Consider the following 21,446-nt stretch of genomic DNA (forward strand, 5'->3'; position numbering starts at 1 on the left):
TAAAGAAACAACAAATGTTTGCAGTCAAAAAAATAAAGTTTGAATTCACTACCCATTAGATGAGTTGATTGTAAAGGAGTGAGTTCAATTAACTCACTTCTTTTCCTGTACTTGATCTACAGATCCTTCTGAGTCTACGACACAAAACCAGAGGATGAAGGGAAAGAGCTCTTGGTGTGTGACAGGAGCTGGGATGCCTCTGCTCCCAAGGAAAAACGATGAATTGCTCAGATTGGAGACCTGCATGCGGAAGCCCAGCGTTGGGAATGGAGGTGTGGGCTCCCGGCCAGCTCAGGGGGCCTTGGCCCAGGAGCCCCGGCAGAGGCAGCTGAGCAGCGCTGTCCCCAGGGTCACTGCCAGGGAGGAGGACAAGGGGAAGGACCAGCATGGCTCAGCCTCCCACAGAGGTAAGGTGGGAGCTGGGCCGCTCTCTGGTGGGAGGAAGGGTCTTGTGCCAGCCTGGAGAGCCTGTGCACATTGGCAGGGAGCAGTTGTGCCTTGCAGGTGCCCCCTGCCATGAGCTGTGCTGCTGCCAGTGCCCCGTGGAGCTGTAGGGCTGCTGAGCTGTGGGGCAGGGAGAGGAGCAGGAGGCTGCATGTGTAGCTGAGCCATTGCTGGGAAGCACAGGGCTCTGGGCTCCCTGCTGTCCCAAAATGTTGATCTAAAAGCATACAGGTTTAGAACCTGGGACTACTTTTAGGAACCAGAAAGAAGATGTTTACTAAAATCAGCATAAGGGCAGATAAGAATCTCTGTCAAGAGCAATCTCCATCTCTGCCCTTCTCTATCAAACACAGAGGCTCTCCAGCAACCAGGGGCTGAGGCAGCAGGTTTCAGTCTGCTGGCCCACAGAATAATGTCATGTCTCCTTCCAGGAGCCCATCCACTGGGAGAGGGTCTAGGCATATGTAGCTTGCTGCTTTCCTGCACCATCTCTGTGCCCTGTTAGAGCTCTGTAATCTGGAACCTGTCTTGCCTGTTGCCAAGCATGACATTTTTGGGCAATTGAAGTGTGCCAGAGATTTACAGGAACCTTTGCTTCCAGTACCAGGCCTCCCACTGAGCCAGCTCAAGGAGATGGATCATCCCAGCAGTCCTGGTCTAACAAGTGACAGAGACCTGAGAGAGGGCTTTGGAAAGGTAAGGGATAAGAACAGGGATGAGCAGACTTCCATTCCAGTGGCTGTTTAGTGCTTGGCCCAAAATGCCTCTGAAAACCATGATCCTCCACTCTTGGGGGTTGGGGATTGTCTTGGGAATATATTTGACGGCTACTGAGCAATTGCTTGGCTGTTTCCAGAGGTGCCAAAGTCAGTGCATGGAGATGGTGCCAAGGTCATGCCCGAAGCATTCTTTATATGCAAAGGCCATTTTAGAGAAGTTCTGATTGGCAGAGCAAACTGTAAACCAGTGAATGTGGGCAAAGGGCACCCTCAGAAGCAGAGAAGCAAAGATGCTAACGTTGAGTATAAGCAAGGCTTCAAAATAAAAACGGGACAGATTGATGTCTCCTGGTTACCTTTCTGGCTGTATCTCACAGCCCTCTCATTCTCACATTTTCTGCTCCTTAATATCCATGTTCCTCCAAATTGTTTTCACATGATTCCCTCCTCCTTTTGGTCTCCTGGTCTCAGAGACCAAGTCGTTGAGAGTCCTTCAGAGCTGAGTCCTTCAGAAGCCAGGAAGTGACAAACAGCTACACTTCCTGGCCATAAGTGTTAAGCATCAGCCAATTACCCCTCCTTGCTGCATATTGCACATGGCTTTTATTCTCCTGCCCTGGCCTGTAGGAGCTGAACTGCCTGCTCATTGCTCATGGGAGCTCTTCCTTTGTCTTGGAGCATTCCTATGACTTCCATGTTTCAAGTAGGGTTTCCTGTCACAGTTGGAGCAGAGTAAGGCTGTGGCACTAAAGTGTTCCACCTGACGGTGTATAATTGCCAAGGTGAGGATGGGAGACATTCTCCTGAAACTATTGGAATGCATATGGAGCTGGATTAATGTCTGTGGCACTCTGTGGACTCTATGCTCCCGATGAGATGATGTGCCTGGTTTGTGTGTCTCTGCTTACAGTCTGTGATGTATTTCCATTGCAACTAGGTTCGTTCTTCATTGTGCAAGTTGGCTGAAAAGAAGTTAGAGCAGAAGAAAACTGAGATTTTTGAGAATGAGATGAAGAAGAGGAATGAAATTTTATCATCCTTAAAGCTGCCTCCACTGAGAGTTGAGCCCAGGGATGCAGCTGAAGCAAGTAAGTGGTGTCTACACTGCTGGTCCTTTTTGAGCTCTTCCTTACCCTCTGCACAGTGTTGCAATCAGACTGGGGGGCTGTTGCACTTGCATCTGAGTGGAAGCTTGCATAGGAATGATTTCCATTTTGCAGAGAAAAACACAGAGGCATTAATTGTCTTGCCCATGGCCTCACTTAGTAACAGAGTATCAGCTTCCCACCTTCACCTCTAAAATCTTTCAGAGTAGAAAATTCAGTCTTGGAAAGTCACCTGGGGCTTCAGACTCTGTCCTGGAGAGCAGCTTCCAGGCAATGTGAATGCAGAAGAATGCTTTTCCACCAAGGTGCAACATGGAAGAAACCAAATTCAGCTCCTACTGATGAAAAGACCAGAGATCCTTCTCGAGCCACTCCCCTCCACGGAGCTGGCACTGTAGAGCTGTGCTGAAGCCCTGAGGCAGTGCTTCTGTTGTAGCCCCAGGAGCAAGCAGCATTCCCCAGTGAATCCCGGCTGAGGGGCTCTGGCTGCAGCGCTGTGTGCGCTGCCCCGAGGGCGGCAGCAGGGACCTTCGGGGGCAGCACTCAGCCCCAGGGCACCACCCAAGCTTATCTGCACTTTCTTTTGGGAACTTGCCCAGCCTGCCTCTGAAACAGGAAAATGAAAGCATAGCAACACTGGCTTCTCCTTGTTTCTTAGGGGAAGCATCACTGCAGTTTGATTTTTAAACTGGAAGAAGGTAGATTTAGATTAGATATTAGGTAGAATTTATTTTATAATGAAGGCAATGAAATGCTGCAAGGGTTTTTCCAGAGAAGCTGTTGTTGATTTATCTATGAAGGTGTTCAAGGCCAGTTTACATGGGGCTCTGAGGAACCTGATCCAGATGAAGATGTTCCGTTTCCCAGGGGTTGGACTAGATGGTGGTTAAAGGGGCCTTCCCACCAAAATTGTTGTAGGTTTTCCTGGGTGATTGTATGATCCTTGTCCCATACTAGCGTGCCAGTGTTCTACTTGAAGTTCTTTGGGATAACACAGAGATGTTACCCAGCTCCAGCAAATTTTCTGGCCCTTTCCATAGTGACCCTGTCCAGCACCCTCCACTTACAAGCTCCTCTTTGGTCCCTACAGGCCTCAGCCAAGCAGCTGTCAATGGCACAGCTTCCAGTGTGCAGAGAAAACACCCTGGTAATGCCTTGAAGAAGAAGGTCTTGAGGAAGCAGGACAAGATGCCCTTACTGCCCACTATGCCCATCATCCAAGAGGAAGGCAGTGTCCCATGCAACTCCTCAGGTAAGTCTGCTCTGTGGCAGCTTTTTCCCATATAGTTATTTCCTTGCAAAAGGAGCACAAAGTGCCTCCTGCCTCAGCCAGCACAACTGGGCTCTTTGGTCAATAGCCAGTCCGGGAATGAGCACCAAATCCACTTTTGAGTTCCTACAGCTTGGTTGTCTTGCCGTAGTCGGTTTTTAGAGATGCATTGGAAAGTTGAGCTGAATAAAGTAGAGGTAAAGGCCTAAGCTCGGGCTTTTGTCCATCCTGATAATCCGAACTACAGCGCTGGTGCCAGGAGACAGCTGTAAGTGCAGAGAGGAGCTGGGGGCAGTGTGCCAGGGTGTGCTCACTGTGCACCTACGAGTACCACCACCATCAGTTGACCACTCCCCATCGGGGCCCTCTGCCTGTGCTGTTGTCCGGCTCTGCAGCCAGCTTTTCTGCTATCCCAGTAAGGGTTGTCTCTGCATGGCAGTCAGTGCCTTGGTACAGTCGTGCTGCTGCTCCCTGAAGCGATCAATGGCTCCTGGCTGCCACCATCCCATGGCCTGCAATTCCAAGAGGAAACAAGCAGTGCCTCCTGTGTCACTGCAGCCAAACACAGTGGCTGCTGGTAGGAGGTGACAGTCAGGAGGGGCTGCCTGGTGCTCCAAGGTTGCCTGTGCTATCATCCCAGCTAGAGTGACATAAGAAGAAAGGAGCAAGGAATAATAATTGGAATGCTCTTTTCTACTGACGCTATTTCCACGTTGAGAACTGACCAGAATTGAGCCTGGGTTGTTCCGGCTTGGCTTGGTGCTGTGGCAGGGCAGCTGCAGGAGTTTCCTCAGGGAGTTGCAGAGTGCCTCAGTCCTCAGGGCTGGGGGAAATGAGGGCGCTGGGACAAGAGAGGCCCCTGGGGGGTTCCCTCTAGGTGTAGCCATTCCCACTGGTCGTCCCTGTCTGGCAGGGAGTGGCAGCTCTGCGGCCTCAGGAACCTGCCGCTGGCTGTGCTACCTGTGGCACTTGGGAGCTGGCACTGTGTGGGCAATGGTCAGGTTTAGCCTGGAGCTGTGCCCAGCTGGGGGGGCTGGGAGAAAGCAAGGAGCCCAAGGAGGCAGACAGCAGGGAGGTGTGTGAGGCAGTGCCAGTTTGCAGCACATGGAAGCCTGGCTGGGAGCTGGGGCTGCAGGCCGCTCCATGGCGGGGTGCCTTGCCCGGGGCTGCAGCGCTCAGGGCTGACCCTCTCCTCACAGTGACCTCGCAGACGGCCACTGGTGCCGAGCGCCGACAGGAGCTGCTCCGTGAGCGTGGGCACAAGGACACAGCCTCTGCTGACCCACAGCAGTCCTTGCTCCAGGCACTCTCCTGGCTGGGCAGCGATGACTGGTAAGAAAGGCCCCGGTCACTCTGTCTCCCTCTTAGCGTTAAGGAAGCTTACAAGTGGATCTTGCCAGTGCCTCTGAGCCCCGACAGCCCAGAGGGCAAAGGACTCTGCTGAAACCACTCCAGAGCAGTGAGAGGATCAAGATTTGAGAGCAGCCTTTGCTTGGCCTCGGTCTGCAGCTGTGCTCCAGCTGCTGCCGCTCTGTGCTGCTCCCTCGCTTTGCCTGCTGCTCCATGGAGCTGCAAAGGAAGTCTTGAGGGAAGAGAGGAAGCTGTGGGATGAGATGATTTGCTGGCTGAAGGCAGCAGCAGGATGGCAGCAGTTTTGAGTGTAGAGATTTGGGTGCCTTGGGGCACTGGCCCAGTGGGACTGAGTAAGATTTCTCTCTGCTCCCAGTGCTGACAGCAATGGCAGGTGACAGGGTCTCCCTGTGACCTCCTGCATGTGAGTCCCAGAAGCAGCTCCAGGGAGTCACTCTTTCTGAGAAATGGACTGATTTGTGCTTTCAAATCCCCAGCCTGTCTTTACTCCTGAAAGGCTCATGGCAGAAGGGAAGGAGAAAGCAATGAAACCCTCTAGGAATCTTGGACTTTTTGAATTCAACTTTTTTCTTCTCACTGCATCATATGGGCTGGAGGTGTTTTGCCAATACTCAACATGTGTCCCACAATTAGACAGAGAGAGAAGGAGGCCCAGAGGTGATAACCCTACGAATGTTAGGTGATGCTGGTTAAGTTTTTGGTGATATTGGTTGTGGTATCGGGGTTAGCATAAACTCACTGTTGGATGCTTCATTCACACAGGGGTACGGACTCCATTCACACTGGGATAAGCATGAAAAATCTGCCACCATGCATCTCTTTGTGCAGTCACATTTGCTTTGCAATTCTCTTCTGCTTTCTCTTCCCCCTTTTTGTTTGGTGCCCTCTGAGGTACAAGAGAGCTTCTGCAGGTGTGGGGGGTCCCGGTGACTCTCAGGGGTGCCCGTGGGATCGGTCACCAGCCCTGTGCTGCAGCCCTGATGCCTCACACACCTTCCTGTAGCTCAGGGCTGCCTAGAGCAAGTGCCTAGAGACAGAGTTGTTTACACCTTTTAAATAACATGTTGCTGTAGTGGGCATTGTTTTTGGTAGGGGATTCTGGGAAAAGGCAGAGTTTCAACTGTTCTTTCCCAGGCGTGGAATCTTATGGGAAACCCTGCTGCTCCTTTTCTGGGCAATGTGGAGGTGGAGTGGAGTGAGTGAGAAACAAGCCTGGATTGTAGCATGGAAACTGAGCTCCAGAGTGCCAGTGCAGACTTTTATTGCTGAACTGCCTGCTGGGGATGAAAAAGAAGGAAAATGCCCCAATAACTGCCCAAGGGGATTGTGTCTTAGGGACAGGTATAGGGAGGTGACAAGAAACAGGAGCATGACCCAGTCTCACAGCTTCTAGGAAACTGTGTCATAGGGACTCCATGGGCCAGACATTTCAGAAAGGCTGTCTTGTAAAAGAGCCACAAATGAAGACACTGAAACCCCTCTATTTGTCTCTTGGATTTGTGTATGCTTTTGACAGCAACAACATCCTGCGGGAAGGAGCTCCACAATTTCATTAAGTACTCCTTGAAAAGCACCTCCCATTGTTTGACTGAGCTGCCAGCCTGGTAATTTCAGAGGGTGCTGCCTAGTTCTTGGGTGGAGAGAAAAATCCATCTTTTTGGTACTTGCCTTTCAGGGAGATGAAGGAGAAGGGACTGGTCAGCATCAAACTCCTGGCTGGGTCCCATTCAGAAGTCCTGCTTTCAAGGCTTCGTGACATTTGCTTGGCAGTTACCAGTGAGGTGAGAACACTCTTGTGAATTGTGCCCTGTACTTCATACACGGTGTGTAGAGTAGCTATGTGCTTGTTCATCTCCAAGTGTGCTCAGAGACTGCCTTCATTTCTCTTTTTAGATCTTGTATTTCTAATGTCTGTCAGGTTTCTATGGGATCTGTGTGTAGATGTAGTTGTATTCACTGGTAGGTCGGGTATCTGACACTCATCTTTGAGTGAGCTGCCATTATCATGAAATGTGCAAATGCAGAAAAAGATACTCTAATTATGTTATTTTCAGAGTCCTAGTCTCTGCCCGAGCTGTCATTCAACACTGCAAATTAGTCTGTAGGCCTGAGCGTGTGTTTTCTGTTTCCTGGCTGAGTGCTTCAGCTGCTGGTGTTGCTTTTTTAAACAGGAGCACGTGACTCTTTTATCTTTATGACTGACGCCTTTATGGTTTGAAAGCAGCCCTTACTTTAATTTGGTTCTTTGTATTTCAAAGAAAAGAGCCTAAAGGGAAAGCAGTTGACATTAAAGAAGGCTTAAGTAGATACTTTATGAAATTTCTTATTTTTAGGCCTGTTACATGCAAGTCTGAGGCCAGATATTGGTGCCAGTGGAAGTGTCATGCTGTGCATGTGCTCTTCTGCTCTTATTGTGCTTTTATGTTCCTCTGGACACAGTGGGACGTGTTGTCATTTCCTGAGTCGTCTGTCTAAGGCAACTGGTTTTCTTTCCGAGGTCATTCTTATGTTTCCCCTCATGACTTCCCCAGGTGACCAACCTCCGCTCAAAGGTGTCCTACTCTGCCATTGTCACTCTGGGAGAGCTCTTTGTGACCTTGAAGAAGGACATGGACTCTGAGGTGGATGAGGTGGCTCGGGTCCTTCTGCACATGATGTGTAATTCACCAGAGTTTGTTGAGAAAGCAGCCAGTCACACCCTGGGGATCATGGTGGAGAATGTGACTCCTGCACGAGCAATGACTTCTCTCCTGGACAGTGGAGTCAAGTAGGTTCTTCTTTCAGTGATATTCTTCACCTTCTAGAGTACTTCTAGGTGGGGGAAGGGATGAGAGAAAGAATGGGAATGGTGGGAGGGAAGGGTCCTGTATCCTGCATCTTCTGTCAACTCAGTGACTGGATTCTCCAATCCACCTCATTTCTTTCCTCTTGTCCCCTCTTTCTGCCCTCCCTCAGCCTATGAGTTCTCAGAATGAAAGAGCTGTAGAATATGGGAAGTTGGACGAGGCCATGAGGATGATTAAATCCAGTTCCTGGCCTTGCACAGAGCACCCCAAGAGTCACACCATGTGCCTGAGATTGTTGTCCAAATGCTTCTTGAACTCTGTCAGGCTTGGTGCTGTTGACCACTGCCCTGGGGAGCCTGTTCCAGTGTCCCAGGCACCCTGTGGGTGAAAAAGCTTTTCCTGATATGCAACCTAAACCTCTTCTGACTCATCTTCCCGCTGCTTCCTGGAGTCCTCCCAGTCTGTCAGAGTTGCCTAGATGTGGTGAATGGTGGGGAAGTGCAAGTGCCTGCAAAGGCTAAGGATAGAGCCTTGTGCTTCTGTGGGAAGAGGGACAATTGCAATTGCAGCTATGAGTGCTCTTTGATATTTCACTGCACTAAGCACAGAGGCCCTGGGAAAAAACATGCATCCTCATGATGCCATTAACTGGAGAAATAAGGAGGGTACTTGCTGGGGTATGGAGCACCTAGGGGAGAATGTGCTGGCTGTGACACAGCCTGCACAGCAGGTGCAGCTCCTGCCAAAGGAGTCCTGTATGACTATCCTGGCCATAGAGCTCTACTTTCTAATCAAACTGGTGTTTCATGTTAGCCTTGAGATGATGAATCACTGCACATACACCTTCACAGGCCCACTACTATGGGATAGCTGATGCAAATGCTGCCTTAAGTGTTTGTGCTGAGCCTGATAATTATCAAAAGACACTCTCTAGAACTGGACAATCTGGGTAAATTGATTGCCACACTTTCCCCATCTTTGCAATAGGATAAAACATTCAGATGTACCCCTTGCCAATCCTCACAAAAGAAACAGGCTGCATTGCTGCATATTCTGCAACTTCACGGCCCACAGTGTGTTTTCTCTGCATCTGTATTTTTCCAAAGCTCTGCAGATTTGGGGATAAATGGCTGGAATGAGCCTCAGTCCTGCTGCAGCTCTGTGTGATGGGTGCCCTCTGATAGGTTAGCATGAATGGTCTTTCATTTCTAAAGAATTCATATATAATCTAATTTTTTATCTTTCTCAGTGGAAATTGTGGCAAAGACACTGAGTATCAGGTCGTGCAGGGAGACTGAATTCCTCCGTCTTCCTTGCAGACAGTCCTTGTGTCCAATGCTAATTTGAGTTTCTCTGAGGACAGAAGCTTCTACAGGTGTCTGAAGCTGCAGGGAGAAGCCAGGCCTCCTTCCCGCAGCAATGGCAGGGAGCACGCTCTGGCCAAGGCCTGTGCTGCTGTTGCTCCTTCTCCCTGTGCCCCAGTGTTTGCTCTCCTCTTGCCAGGAGCCGCCACGCCCAGGTGCGGAAGTGTGCGGCGCAACTGCTGCTGTCCTTGATGGAGAAAATTGGAGTCACGAAGCTCGCAGGCACACCCAGGGCTGAGAGGCTGGCGCACGCGGCAGGGACGCTTGCTCAGGACTGCCACAAGGACACAAGGTAACCATCTTCATTTCACCTCCTCACACAGGAAAACTGTCTTGTGTCTGTCTAGAAAGGTAAAACCACAAAAGAGTGGTAACGAAAGGCAATATTAAGTTACCTCACGGTGTGGATAAGGGCCATAGAGGCATGGAATACCCGGAGTTGTATGGGATCCATTGGGGCCATGGAGTCCAGCTGCCAGCCATGTGCAGGACATGCCAAGAGTCACTCCATGTGCCCAAGAGCATTGTCCAAACGTTTCTCGAGCTCTGTCAGCCTTGGTGCTGTGACCACTGCTCTGGATTACCTGGGGAAATGACTGTAGTGGGTAAGCTGAGGTTGTCCAGCAAGAAGGAGCATTGCCAACTTCCTGTGACTTGAAGGATTCTTTCCTGAGATCAAAAGAGCTCAGATTTGGCAGTCAAACAGTTTTGTTTGATCTTAGGTGCACAACACAGAGCCAAAATGTTGCCTCATGTTCATCACTGAAAGACCCAAAGCAGATCTTTCTCGTTAACTTAAAACTTTTCTAGAAGTATTTCAGGGCTAATGTATTCAGTCTGTCTAAACCTCTTCTGCAGCTTTCTAGAATGCTGTTGTCTGTGCTCAATGACCTCTAAATTTCTTCTGGGGGAAAACTGGCTTCCTAGTGGCAAAATCAACCCAAGCCACCCAAATCCCCTTACTTTGATGATTCAATTAATAGCTGCCAAAAATACAGGAGCAACTAGCTGCTGCTCTGCATACATATAGAATAGTCAATAGGAGGCCTGAGGTGTTTTGTGCTGGATTCTCTGCCAGTTAATGGAAGGCAAATTATTGAGCAATGGCAGCAAGGTACTTCTAATGGGATCTGACAACAAAACAGATGTGTTTCACTTGTTCCCTGGGATCCTTTGATCCCACAGAAGCACACCCACAGTTTCAGAGTGAAATGATATTTTTCTCTCACTTTGCTGAGTAGGTAATGCCATCTCATGCAAGGATTGCAAAGGATGACATTAAGGTATCAGCCTCTTCTGTTAACAGGTTTCCTTTGTTTGTTCGATTTCCTTCCTTCCTTCCTTCCTTCCTGGAATCCTTCCTTCCTTCCTTCCTGGAATCCTTCCTTCCTTCCTTCCTGGAATCAATCCTGCCTTCCTTCCTGCCTTCCTGCCTGCCTGCCTGCCTGCCTGCCTGCCTTCCTTCCTGCCTTCCTTCCTCCCTCCCTCCCTTACTCCCCTCCCCCCTTCCCCCCTTCCCCCCTTTGCTTCCTCCTTCCCTCCTTCCTTCCTTCCATAGGCATTATGGACAGGAGATGGTGAAGATGTTGATAAATCATCCAAAATGTAAAATGCTTTTGGAGCGATCCGTTCCTGCCTGTGACCTGGAAGATATTCTGAGAAGAATTAAGAAGAAAGTAAGTGCTTGGCAGGAGAAATGTCTCCTTTGTGCAAGTATAGCCACAGCTAATAGGACATCAAACATACCTAATCTGTCTTTATCTCATTCCCCTTCTGCTCAATCATTTTGCTCCTGGGAATGAGCTGTTAATCCCCAGCCTGTTCATCTGCAGACCACAAAGGAGCTGATATTCTTAGGGGAAAAGTGGGGCTTTGAATATTTTGACTATTGGTCACAAAGAGGAAAGGGGAAGAGAAGAAAGTGGGTTTACATTTAAGCATAACTCCCCACCCTGCTGTCCCTGCTCTGCTCCCAGTAAAGCAATGAAGTGAGAAAAGTGCTTCTGAGGAGAACAGAGTCTTTGCAAAAGACACTGGAAGCAGTAGTGCCAAGAGAATTTCCAAAACTGCAGCAGATGTCCCAGTCAATCCTAATTGCTACAATTACCGTCTGTCTTTTGGGAATACTGCCCTGCTGTCAAGCCCTGTGGAGCTGGAAGAAGCTTGGTGAATCCAGCAGCATCCAGAGGAAAATCATTTGTCTTGGGGGGACTTTCATTGTTTTTATCTACGTTATAGAAGGGAGCGTGTCCTTTGTGCACAAACAGGGAGAGCGAGTGTTGAACCAAATCACCTTCCAACAAAATTGGCCCACCCCAAAGAGTCCTAATTTTTCTGCTTTTTCCTATAAGATCTCTTGGTGCCTAGCAGTTTCCATTATTCCCATTTATGCTCGATACTCATGAATTGGGGAGTTTAAACTGCTGCTCACTATGGCAGCACCCATAACCTGCCTTGGGCTATTGCAAACAAAGAGTTGGCATCACTGAATCTCTGGTCTGTTTCCTTCTGTAGGTTTGCAAATATTTCCCTAAGCCTTGGTAGCAGTGATCCTGGTTCTAACTTGTGTTTTTAAGCAGACGGTTTCCTATTCTATATTCGAAATGTTGGTGGGGTTTCTCTGTGTCCTTGTAGGGGATGGAAGAGCAGAAGGGTGAACGCCCATCTGTCAAGAGCCCTGTGAAGATGAGGTGCCATGTCTCAAAGAAGCCCCAGGCCACATTTCCTTCTAGTCAACGGTACTGAGCACTTTTGTTAGATGTGACAAAGCACACAACAAGCTTGACATTTCTCTTCCTCAAGAAAATCTTTCTGGAGAGATGGCCTGTGCCACTGATTCTTTCCTTACCCTACAAATTTTATTTGATAAAAATGCCTATATCTGCATTAATAATATTTGTAGATTGTCTCCCGTAATGATTGTCTTGAAGTCCATGCTGTTTTCAGAGCCTCATGATTCTCTAGCTTGAAATCACATCATGAGTAAATCACCTCTGGATGTTTTGCTCACGATTATCTGCAGGTATTATCACCAACAAGCCATCATTTGCTTTTATTTTCCAGGGTGAAGTCGACCTCGGATGGACGCCTCCTACACCATCCAAAAGTCCAGGTCACGTTGCCTCCAGCTGTGGATGAAATGGAGATGCTCCAGAAGCTTGATGATCTCCTGGAAGCCAAGGGGTTTGAGACACGGATGGAAGGAGTGGCACTCCTCCTAGACCTGTGCAAAAACAGCCCCAAGCTCATCACCACAAACATTGTCCAAGTATGTAGGGTATCTTCACTGTTCCTTCCCTTCAGCTCCTCTCCCAAGCCTGTAGCAATGAAGTTAATTCAGTCTGTCTTGGCACTACATCCTGCCTTGTTGGGACAGGCTGGTCCCTCTTACCCAGACAAATTTAATTCAGGTCCAGCATGCAGGACAAGTTCTTTCAGTCCAGCTGTATTTGTCTGGCAGGTGCCTATTGATGTTGTTCATCACATGATGACAGAATTTTCCACTGCTCTAACCTTTGCTGTCTCCTACTCCCAGCTGGGTTCAATGAAAGGAATCCAGCCACTGAAAGCATGGCAATTCTTCTCTTGATGAAAAATGGCTTTGAATGGGGAAGAGAAGTATCAGGCTGGGTTGGTATAACCCAAATGTTTTTACAGACATACTTCTCCAAACTCCATCCTGTCTTGCACAAACACAACTGTGGCTACTCGTTTCCATTCTTGTCTCTATTGCACTTGGTAAAGATGGTGTGTAACCTTCTCGGGTATTGAATGCTCATTTCTACATCCCCTCTCCAAACAAGGACATTTTAATCCACCTTTCCTGCTGCTTGTTCTCTTCACAGATTTTTGATCATTTTGTCCTGAGAATATCTGACACGCACAAGAGAGTGAAGCAGATGGCGCTGGACGTGCTGGCAGAAATGATAGCCATCCTGGAAGATGCCTTGAACCCCGTGATTGTCCGTTTAGTGGAAGGAATACTAAAGAGCCTGAACTCAAAGGATACCGGGGTTCATGCTGCAGCTGTGAAAGCGCTGGAAAAATCCGTTTCTCATTTTGGTAAGGCTGACATGGACTCTCCTCAACTGTGTCTCTGCCTCTCTGACACAAGAGAACACTGAGTGCCATGAGAGCTCTTGTTGCCCGTGGAACACTGCAGCTGACATCCACCAGAAGCTGTGGGGGTGCAGTCCTTAGGCACCAGTCCCCCAAGAGGCTTGAATGTGCATCAGCATTTCCCACAAGTGCCAGGAGCCCTTGGCTCTGTGCTGCTTGTCTGGAGAGGAGGTCCTGGACTACAGCTTTGCTACAATTCAGAGGCAAAGGGGATTTTGGAGATTGCTTGGACCCCATTAGAGTTCCCAAATGAATAGCTTTGCTGTTGCCATGAAGGGACACTGGCCCATCATGGCTCCTGCAGAGCAGCCCCCTGGAAGGCTCCACATTATAGGCAGTAGCTGCCTCTGTTCCACCTTTCCCATTTGTCTTCCTTTTTCAAATGGGACACTTATGATTCACCAAGTGCATTTCCTTAAAACAAGCAGATAGAAATCCAGCTGTCAGTGATGTCTTGTTCCACATGTTGTTTTCATGGGGCAGGATGGCTGTGGCAAATACCTACACAGGCAAGGACTGCTCTAAATTCCTTTGTCACAGAGATTTATGTCAGCACTGAAAATGCTGGTCGGGAGAAATATGCCTGACAAATGGAGTGTTGAAGAGGCAGATCTTCAAGGGGAGTTTCCACTTTCTCCACCTCAGCTGCTCTGCGAACTCCTGAACTGCCTGACTCTGTGCCTTTGTGTATCCCAAGTCTGGACTTCTTCCTGTTTGCTCTGGAGTTCAAAACCTTTTCACTGCTTACGTGTGATTGAACTCTTGAGGTCCTTGATCTGAAATGTTTAACGTAGCTCCAGGTCCAGCAGACAACTTTGCATTGACAAATGTGAACGGAGAGGTTTTCTTTGGGAATTTAACCCCCCCTCAAGTAGGCTGGAAGGAAAGAAGTACATCAGCAGAAAATTACTTGATTTTATAAATTGGGGCTGCCCCTGCCCTTCCCCTCCCCACTCTCCTTTCTCCTAGGACCTCAGAAGAGTGAGCAGAAACGTGTGTTTCTCTTGTAGATAAAGTAGCACTGATGAAAGAGTTCAGCCACCAATGGAGTCAGCTGAGTGGCCAAGCTCTGCTGGATGTGACAGAGCGTATCACAGGTATGGCCTCTGCTAAGCCAAGAGGTCTCCCCAGGGAGCATTTCCAGGGCATTCCTGGCAATAGACAGTAGAGTAGCTGCTCCAAATCAGGAGGTGCTGAGCTTGTCCCTCCTGCCCAATGCCCATGGCAGCTGTGTTTGGCAGGTTTTCCCTGGCTGCTGCAGAGGTGTGCAGTACCTGGCACGGGGGTGGCGCTCGGCCTTGGGGCCGAGCTCTCACTGGGGCATCTCAGAGCCCACCTCCAGGAAAGGGAGGGGTTAAAAATACCCGAGCTGGCTCTTCTCTTGGGAGCTCAGGGTCATCTCTGGTCCTTTAGGGAAAATGTAGCAAGTGCTGTTTCAGGCAATCCGTTTGTTTTGTCCTCACAGAATTCTCATCTTGCTCTTGAAAAGTTTTGAGACTGAACCCTGCAGTGCCTGGGGGTCACAGCTTAGGTCAAAACTCAGCACCCAGATTAGGGGCACGGATTTGGTGCAAGGCAGCCTTTGGGGCCAGAGGGGCAGAAGCAGAGTGCTGAGGCTCCCTGCCTGTGCTGTCAAAGTGACATTGGACTGAGCATTTCAGGGTGTGCAAACAGTGTCTTCCTGTGTCAGTGCTGTCCAAAATGCTACAAATGCAGCTGATAATTGATTCCTCAGAGGAGCTTGCTATGTCAGCAACAGCCCAGGATTGGAAAAGTGATAATCTCTCTATATAGTGGACAAGATGATTTACAGCCTTGCTTTAACGGGGTCTAAATGCACTGCTAAGTGTGCCAGCATCTTTAAATGCAAGGTTTCATAGATGTTGTGTCTTCTTCAGCAATCTCAAATGCTCAGTGTTCGGTGATTGAGAATGTCAAAAGCCCTTGAAAGGGCATTGGGATAAAGTAGATGTCTAGGAAGAGGGAATTTAGTTTTGGAGATATTTTGATCTCTTCTTCAAATAAAGGAAATAAACATAAATTAGGACTCTTTTAGGAAGAGCAGATGTTCTCTCTGAGATTTAGTGGGAACAAACAATGTTTTCTCAAGTTCCATTGTGACCAATGTCTTGAATTGGATTTTAACTGAAATTAACACCCATTTTGAAATGGATGCCATAACCCTTTTCCTGCTTGGCAGAATTGGTTTTGGGCACTTTCAGGAAGTGTTTAAATGTTGATGATTGCTGGTGGATTACGAGCATAGAGAAAATGAAGTCTCTTCCACCACAGAATAAGAAGTGGTTACTGCATAACATTTTGCCTGATCAGAAAATATGAATGGTGTCCAGAGCATTTCAGGTTTTGATGTCTCAGCCACATCTGCCATGCAAGGAGCCTGTTGGTTGTCAATTTTTTGCCTGTGTTTGACAAAGTTCAGTTCAGAAATTGAGCAGGGAGTAGGCTTCAGAGAGAAAGGGAGAAGACACTCGTGTTGTGGTTAAATTTCATTCATCTGTGTTGCATTTTTCTCTCTACATTCTACTATTGCAGTGCACATTGCAAGAAAAATGCCATTAACATTGGGAGGGGGAATGACATTAAAATGTGGAGATGCACAAATGCCACAGCAATGAGGTCTGGGTAATTACCTAAGACACCCTGAGGTTTGAAGCAGCTGTTTGTTGGAAGGCACAAAAGCATTGTGCCAAAGACAGCAGCTAGTCACTGATGTTTCTAATCCAGCTGTCAAGCAGCACCCATGTCTGGTGGGCTGGAGTTTGGAAGTGTGGTCTAATAGTGCCCTTTGCTGTGTGCCACTGAGCAAAGGGAAGAGCCAGATTGGATTCTGGCACTTTGACATCAAGGGTCACAAAGATGGAATTGTCCTTTTTCTTAGAAACCTTTCAATTGAATCTCCATGGTGCATTTCCAAATCTTCAGTGTGGGTTTAGACAACTTCCTAATGGAAATGAAAGGGAAGTTGACATTTTAGTCATTCTTGATGTTGAAACAGGTTGTGAAATGATCCAGTAAAGGTACAAGTTCTGCCACAGGTGCAAGTATTTGTTTGGAGACAGTACTCCTGAGGTGTTGGTGGTTCTGTTTTGGGGAGGATCAGCTGCTTTGGCCATTTCTGGATCGTTGGGCTCTGTGTGCTATTTCACTGCTCTTAGCCAGAGAGGCTTCCAAGAAGCAAATCTCGAGGTGGATCCTTGTTTGCATTAAGGTTGTTGTTTCAGAAGTTTGTGTCTCTGTCCCGGCAGTGCTTGTGGAAGGGGTTTATGCCAGGAGCCCTGAAGTGGTCCAGCGCTACGCCCTGCCCGTGCTCTGGTCCTTCCTGGAGAACAAGGCGCTGCCTGTCCGCAGCGCCAATGTGCGCACGGTGGTCACCAGGCTCGCCTCTGCCCTCTACGAGGTGATGGGCACCAAGCTGAAGAAGCGTGCTGCCAGCCAGCCCCCACATGTCCAGGAAAACCTCTCCAGCATCCTGGGCTGGTGAAGGCTTGATGTTCTCCAGCAAGTTGACCAAGTGCTGAGATGGACACCTGCGCTTCTGACCTTTTAGCTGTGCCAGAAATGACAAAATACTCAGGAAGGGTGTGCATCTGCCCCTGCTCTCTCCACTGCCCTTCCTAGTCATGGCATGCTCAGGGGCCTGAAGACACTCTGGATTGAGGACAAAGTGAAGGACTAGCATGGCTCAGCCTCCCACAGAGGTAAGGTGGGAGCTGGGCCGCTCTCTGGCGGGAGGAAGGGTCTTGTGCCAGCCTGGAGAGCCTGTGCACATTGCCAGGGAGCAGTTGTACCCTGCAGGTGCCCCCTGCCATGAGCTGTGCTGCTGCCAGTGCCCCGTGGAGCTGTAGGGCTGCTGAGCTGTGGGGCAGGGAGAGGAGCAGGAGGCTGCATGTGCAGCTGAGCCATTGCTGGGAAGCACAGGGCTCTGGGCTCCCTGCTGTCCCAGGGCAGCCCAGAGGCCAGGGAGTTCCCCTGGGAGCTCTGTGGAAGTGGCTCAGGGTGTGCCCCTGGCCTGCCTCCAGAGGGTGATGGTAGGAGAATGTTTCCCTGTGCAGCTATTTATGAATTTCCAAGAAATGTCTTCTATGAAATATGGAGCTTCAGATGCTTTAGGTTTGCATTGCAGCCTCTGTTACATTTTGTGTCTCCATTTTGCAGACCTGCCTGGCTCCTGTGTTTCCACCAAGTTTTCTCTGGACATTCATTTGTGCATTTACCCACAAAGTCCTTTCCTGCTGTCCAGAAGAGCTCTTTCCTCCAAGCCCAGGAAGAAGCTGCTGCCTATCCAAAGAGCGTTTGAAGACAAGGATTTATGCATTAGCCTGTATAGTTCCAGATGTACATATGTTCTGATAGTTATCTGTAGGTTTCAATAAATATATTTTGATTGTATCTTAATAATTTTGTTGTTATATTTTTTATTGTGTATATTTTTGGTGGTATGTTTTGTTTTTTTATATTTTATAGTTTTATATTTTTTCCCATTGACATGCTAAGGATGGCCAGGTCCTTGAGACCTTGAGATGGGGAAGGGAGAGCCTCCCTGATTTTGTGAGTTTCTCTGGGAGGGTGGGGCCAGTGTGGGGAAGGAGGCCAAGGCCATGAGATTCGAAGCAGGTAAAGGAGGGTGGGGGGGCAGTTACTGGTACTCACCCCTTTTTGGCTCTGGAAGGAGGAAGGCAGCTGGAAAACCTCACCGCGCCATCCCAGTGCCAGGAGCTGCCTCTTCTGGTGTTGGACCTCACACCCCTGCCAGGATGCTGTCCTGCTTCAGTTTGCTATCTCCAAGCATCCTGTTGGAGCACCGGGACCGACACTGCTCCAAGGATTCGTGAGCAGAGTCTCTCCTCCACCCTTCCCATCTGGGACACAGCTGCCATCACCCCCAGCTCTCCTGCAGCTGTGCAGGGATCCACACACCTGCCCTGTCCACTGGGAACCTGCCAGAGCTCACTGCCAATGGCGATGGTAACTGCACCAGGGGGGAAAAGAGCACACAACCAAAGGAACTGTGACTGGGTTCCTGTTAATTTCATAGTTATTGTTGTTTAGATTGGCCTTGTTGTATATTTAGTAGAGAACTGTTCTTCCTGTCCCCCTATCTTTCCCTGAGAACCTCTTGATTTCAAAATTATACTGACTCAGTGGGAAGGATTTTACTTTCTCCATTTCAAGGGAAGGTCCTGCTTTTTCCCTAGCACACACCTGTCCATTCAAACTAGGATACGGAGCATGAGGTGCAGGGCTGATGTGTGAAAGCAGGAGGATCTCCTCCAAAGTAACTTGTTTAATTGTCCATTTTATTACTTCTCTATTTACTCCACACTACTAAGGCAAGGCAAGCTTTGCTTGCAGGCAAAACAGGCATGGGATACACTAGGGTCCCTTGCAGGATCAGCAGGGCTGGCAGTGACAAAGCAGGCAATCTGCTTCATGGTGAGCCACTACACAGCCGCATCCCAATGTGGGTTTAAGTAGCATGGTATTATGGAGAACTCCTTTTCTGCATCAGATACCAAAAGAACGTCCACAGCTTCTGGTGGCAGTCAGCTGGAGCATTCCACAGGCAACACGAGCTCTCAAGGCACTCAGTGTTCTCTAGTGTCAGAGGCAGAGACACAGTTGAGGAGAGTCCATGTCAGGGGTCAGCCTTCCCAAACTGAGCAATGGATGCTTCTGCCACTAACACTGACAGGAAATAAACAAACAAAATTTCTGTGCACACCAGGGCTACGTGTGGATTAAATTATTTCTGTTTCACATCCCGGCCAGAACAACATCGTGGTCAGAATATCATTGTTCCTAGATTCTCTAACACTAAAAATATTGCTGGAGAGTTTTTGTCATTCCCATAGATTTGGTGACATCCAGACACACTTAACAATCCATTTGGGTCCAAGTTCCATATTGCAGACGATGTCTTTGGGCAGCCTGCAAGTGTCTCAGCAGAGAATGAAAAGGGATGACAATACTGACACGATTTCTCTTTGCTACTTGAAATTTAAAAGCTCCGCTCCAGCCCACACTGGCAAAATTGTCAGAAGAGGCAATTCTTCCCCACAAAATGCTTCATCTCACTCAAACAAGAAAGCCACAAGCCAACAGTCTTCTTTACGCCTCCACTGCTTTATTTGGCTATTTCTCTAATAGGAATTAGCTTCATTTATTCTTACTTTGTTTCCTGTGTTCCACGGGGCGCGCGGCGGCTCCTCCGTTGGGTTCGCGGAGGCAACGGCAGAACGGCCGCGCGCTCCGGCGGCTCCGCAGCAGCAGCAGCAGCAGCAGCAGCAGCAGCAGCAGCAGCAGCAGCAGCGCCTCTCTCGATCGGTTTTTCGATCGGTTTTCCGCTCGAGTTCCCGCTCGCCCTCCGTGCCCTTCTCCCTCTCAGACTCCCTGTGATCCCGTTCGGTCCCGTCCTTGTTGCGCCTCTCCCAGCCCGGCTCATGCCGTGCCCAGCAAGGCGGCCGTGGGCGAGCCGGCCCTCTGCCCGCCCCTGTCGGGCACGCCGCGGTGCCGCCTCCGCGGGGCTCAGTCCGTACCGCCTGTGGCACCTTTTGAAGAGCCTGTGGGCGAGCTCCTCGCTGCACTGGTGGCGGTGGTGGAGCAGCACCGTCTCTTGGCTCCGCCTGGCGCGGGGCCTGGCGCTGGCCCGGCCCCGACCGAGGCCCCTCCCGCGGTTCCGCCCACAGCTGGCCCGCAGCCGCCCGGCTCCCGCCCCGCCGCCGGCGCATTCCCCCGAGCGAGCCTCGCCGCCCGGCAGTTCGGCCGCCGGCCCCGAGGCGCCGGAGCCCGGGGCGGCTCGGGAAGCAGCGGCGGCCGGGGCGGGCGGGTGCCCCGGGCAGAATGACGAGAGCGCGGTGCCGTCCGCACGGGCGGAGAAGCCTCCCCTGGAGCAGCTGTACCGGGAGGGCCCGCTGCTGGGGAGCGGCGGCTTCGGCAGCGTTTACGCCGGGACCCGGCTCGCCGACGGCGTCCCGGTAAGAGACGGGGCCGGCTCGGAGCGGGGAGGGGGGCGGCGACCGGCGAGCGGCGGGCGGCGAGCTGAGCCCTCCGCTCGCCTTGGCTTGCAGGTGGCCATCAAGCGAGTGTCCCGGGACCGCGTCTTGGAGTGGGCGCGGCTGGTGAGTGAGCGGGGCCAGCGGGAGCAGGCGGCGGGGCGTGGCGGGCGGGGTAAGGCCAGGCCCGGCCGGGTGGGAGCCGGGACGCTGCGATGGGAGCGAGCGTGGAGCGAGCGGGGGCCGCGCAGCGTCCCGGGCCATGGGCAATGGGAGCTGCGGTGGCGCCGGGCAGGGGGTGGCGAAGGCGAGCGCAGCATCGGCGCCGCTGACGGCATGGCGGCTCCCCCGCAGCACGACGGCGCCCTTGTGCCCCTGGAGCTGGTGCTGCTCTGGATGGCGTCGTGGCCCGGCTTCCGCGGCATCGTGCGGCTCCTGGACTGGTTCGAGCTGCCCGACGGCTTCGCGCTGGTCATGGAGCGTCCGGAGCGCTGTCAGGACCTCTGGCACCTGCTGCACGCGGGGGGGTTCCTGCCAGAGCCCGTGGCGCGGGCGCTGTTCCGGCAGGTGCTGGGGGCCGTGCGGCACTGCACCAGCCGCGGCGTCCTGCACCGCGACATCAAGGCCGAGAACGTGCTCGTTGACCTGGCCACCGGCGAGGCGAAGCTCATCGACTTCGGCTGCGGCACCATCCTGCAGGACACGTTCTACACCCAGATGGCCGGTGAGCCCAAAGCCGGGGCCCAGCCGGGCAGTGGAGCTTCTCCCCTGTGCTTCCACAGGTGGAACACACAGGGAGGGAGGGAGGGGGAATGCTGCTTCAGCCGGCTGCAGCCAAGTTGCATTTTGGCAGGAGGTGGCTGGGAGGGAGCAATCAGCATTGGCCTGATGAGCTGTGCCCGTGTGCCATAGGAACGCGGGAGTACTACCCACCGGAGTGGATCCTCTTTGGCCGCTACCATGGCCAGCCAGCCACCATCTGGTCCCTGGGCATCCTGCTCTATCAGCTGGTGTGCAGGCACCTTCCTTTCAAAAGCAGAGAGGACATCGTCCGGGGACAGCTCTTCTTCCCGCCCCGGGTGTCTCAAGGTGGGGATGGGCCTTCAAGGCACGGGAGCAAGAACGGCTTTGGGAGAGGGCAGGTGGCACATAAGTGTCCTGCTGTTGCAGCTGGGGAGGAGGTTCATCTCCTGGGCTGAGCTGGACGAGGTGGCAGGTGTACCTCTGCTGCTCTCTTCCAGAAGAGAGGATGGA

The 21,446-nt window shown here is 50.8% G+C and overlaps 1 protein-coding gene across 1 annotated transcript in view; it reads left to right on the forward strand.

Annotated features, from left to right (window-relative positions):
* LOC134042017 (serine/threonine-protein kinase pim-1-like) overlaps window positions 1–21,446 on the forward strand; it is a 50,993-nt gene that overhangs the window by 17,438 nt on the left and 12,109 nt on the right. The window contains exons 2-5 of the mRNA XM_062489091.1: window positions 20,008–20,174; window positions 20,268–20,318; window positions 20,547–20,916; window positions 21,105–21,281. Of these exons, the coding sequence (XP_062345075.1) occupies window positions 20,008–20,174; window positions 20,268–20,318; window positions 20,547–20,916; window positions 21,105–21,281 (765 nt within the window). The remainder of the gene's footprint in view (window positions 1–20,007; window positions 20,175–20,267; window positions 20,319–20,546; window positions 20,917–21,104; window positions 21,282–21,446) is intronic.

This window comes from Cinclus cinclus, chromosome 3 (assembly GCF_963662255.1).
Source record: "Cinclus cinclus chromosome 3, bCinCin1.1, whole genome shotgun sequence".
NCBI lineage: Eukaryota > Metazoa > Chordata > Aves > Passeriformes > Cinclidae > Cinclus > Cinclus cinclus.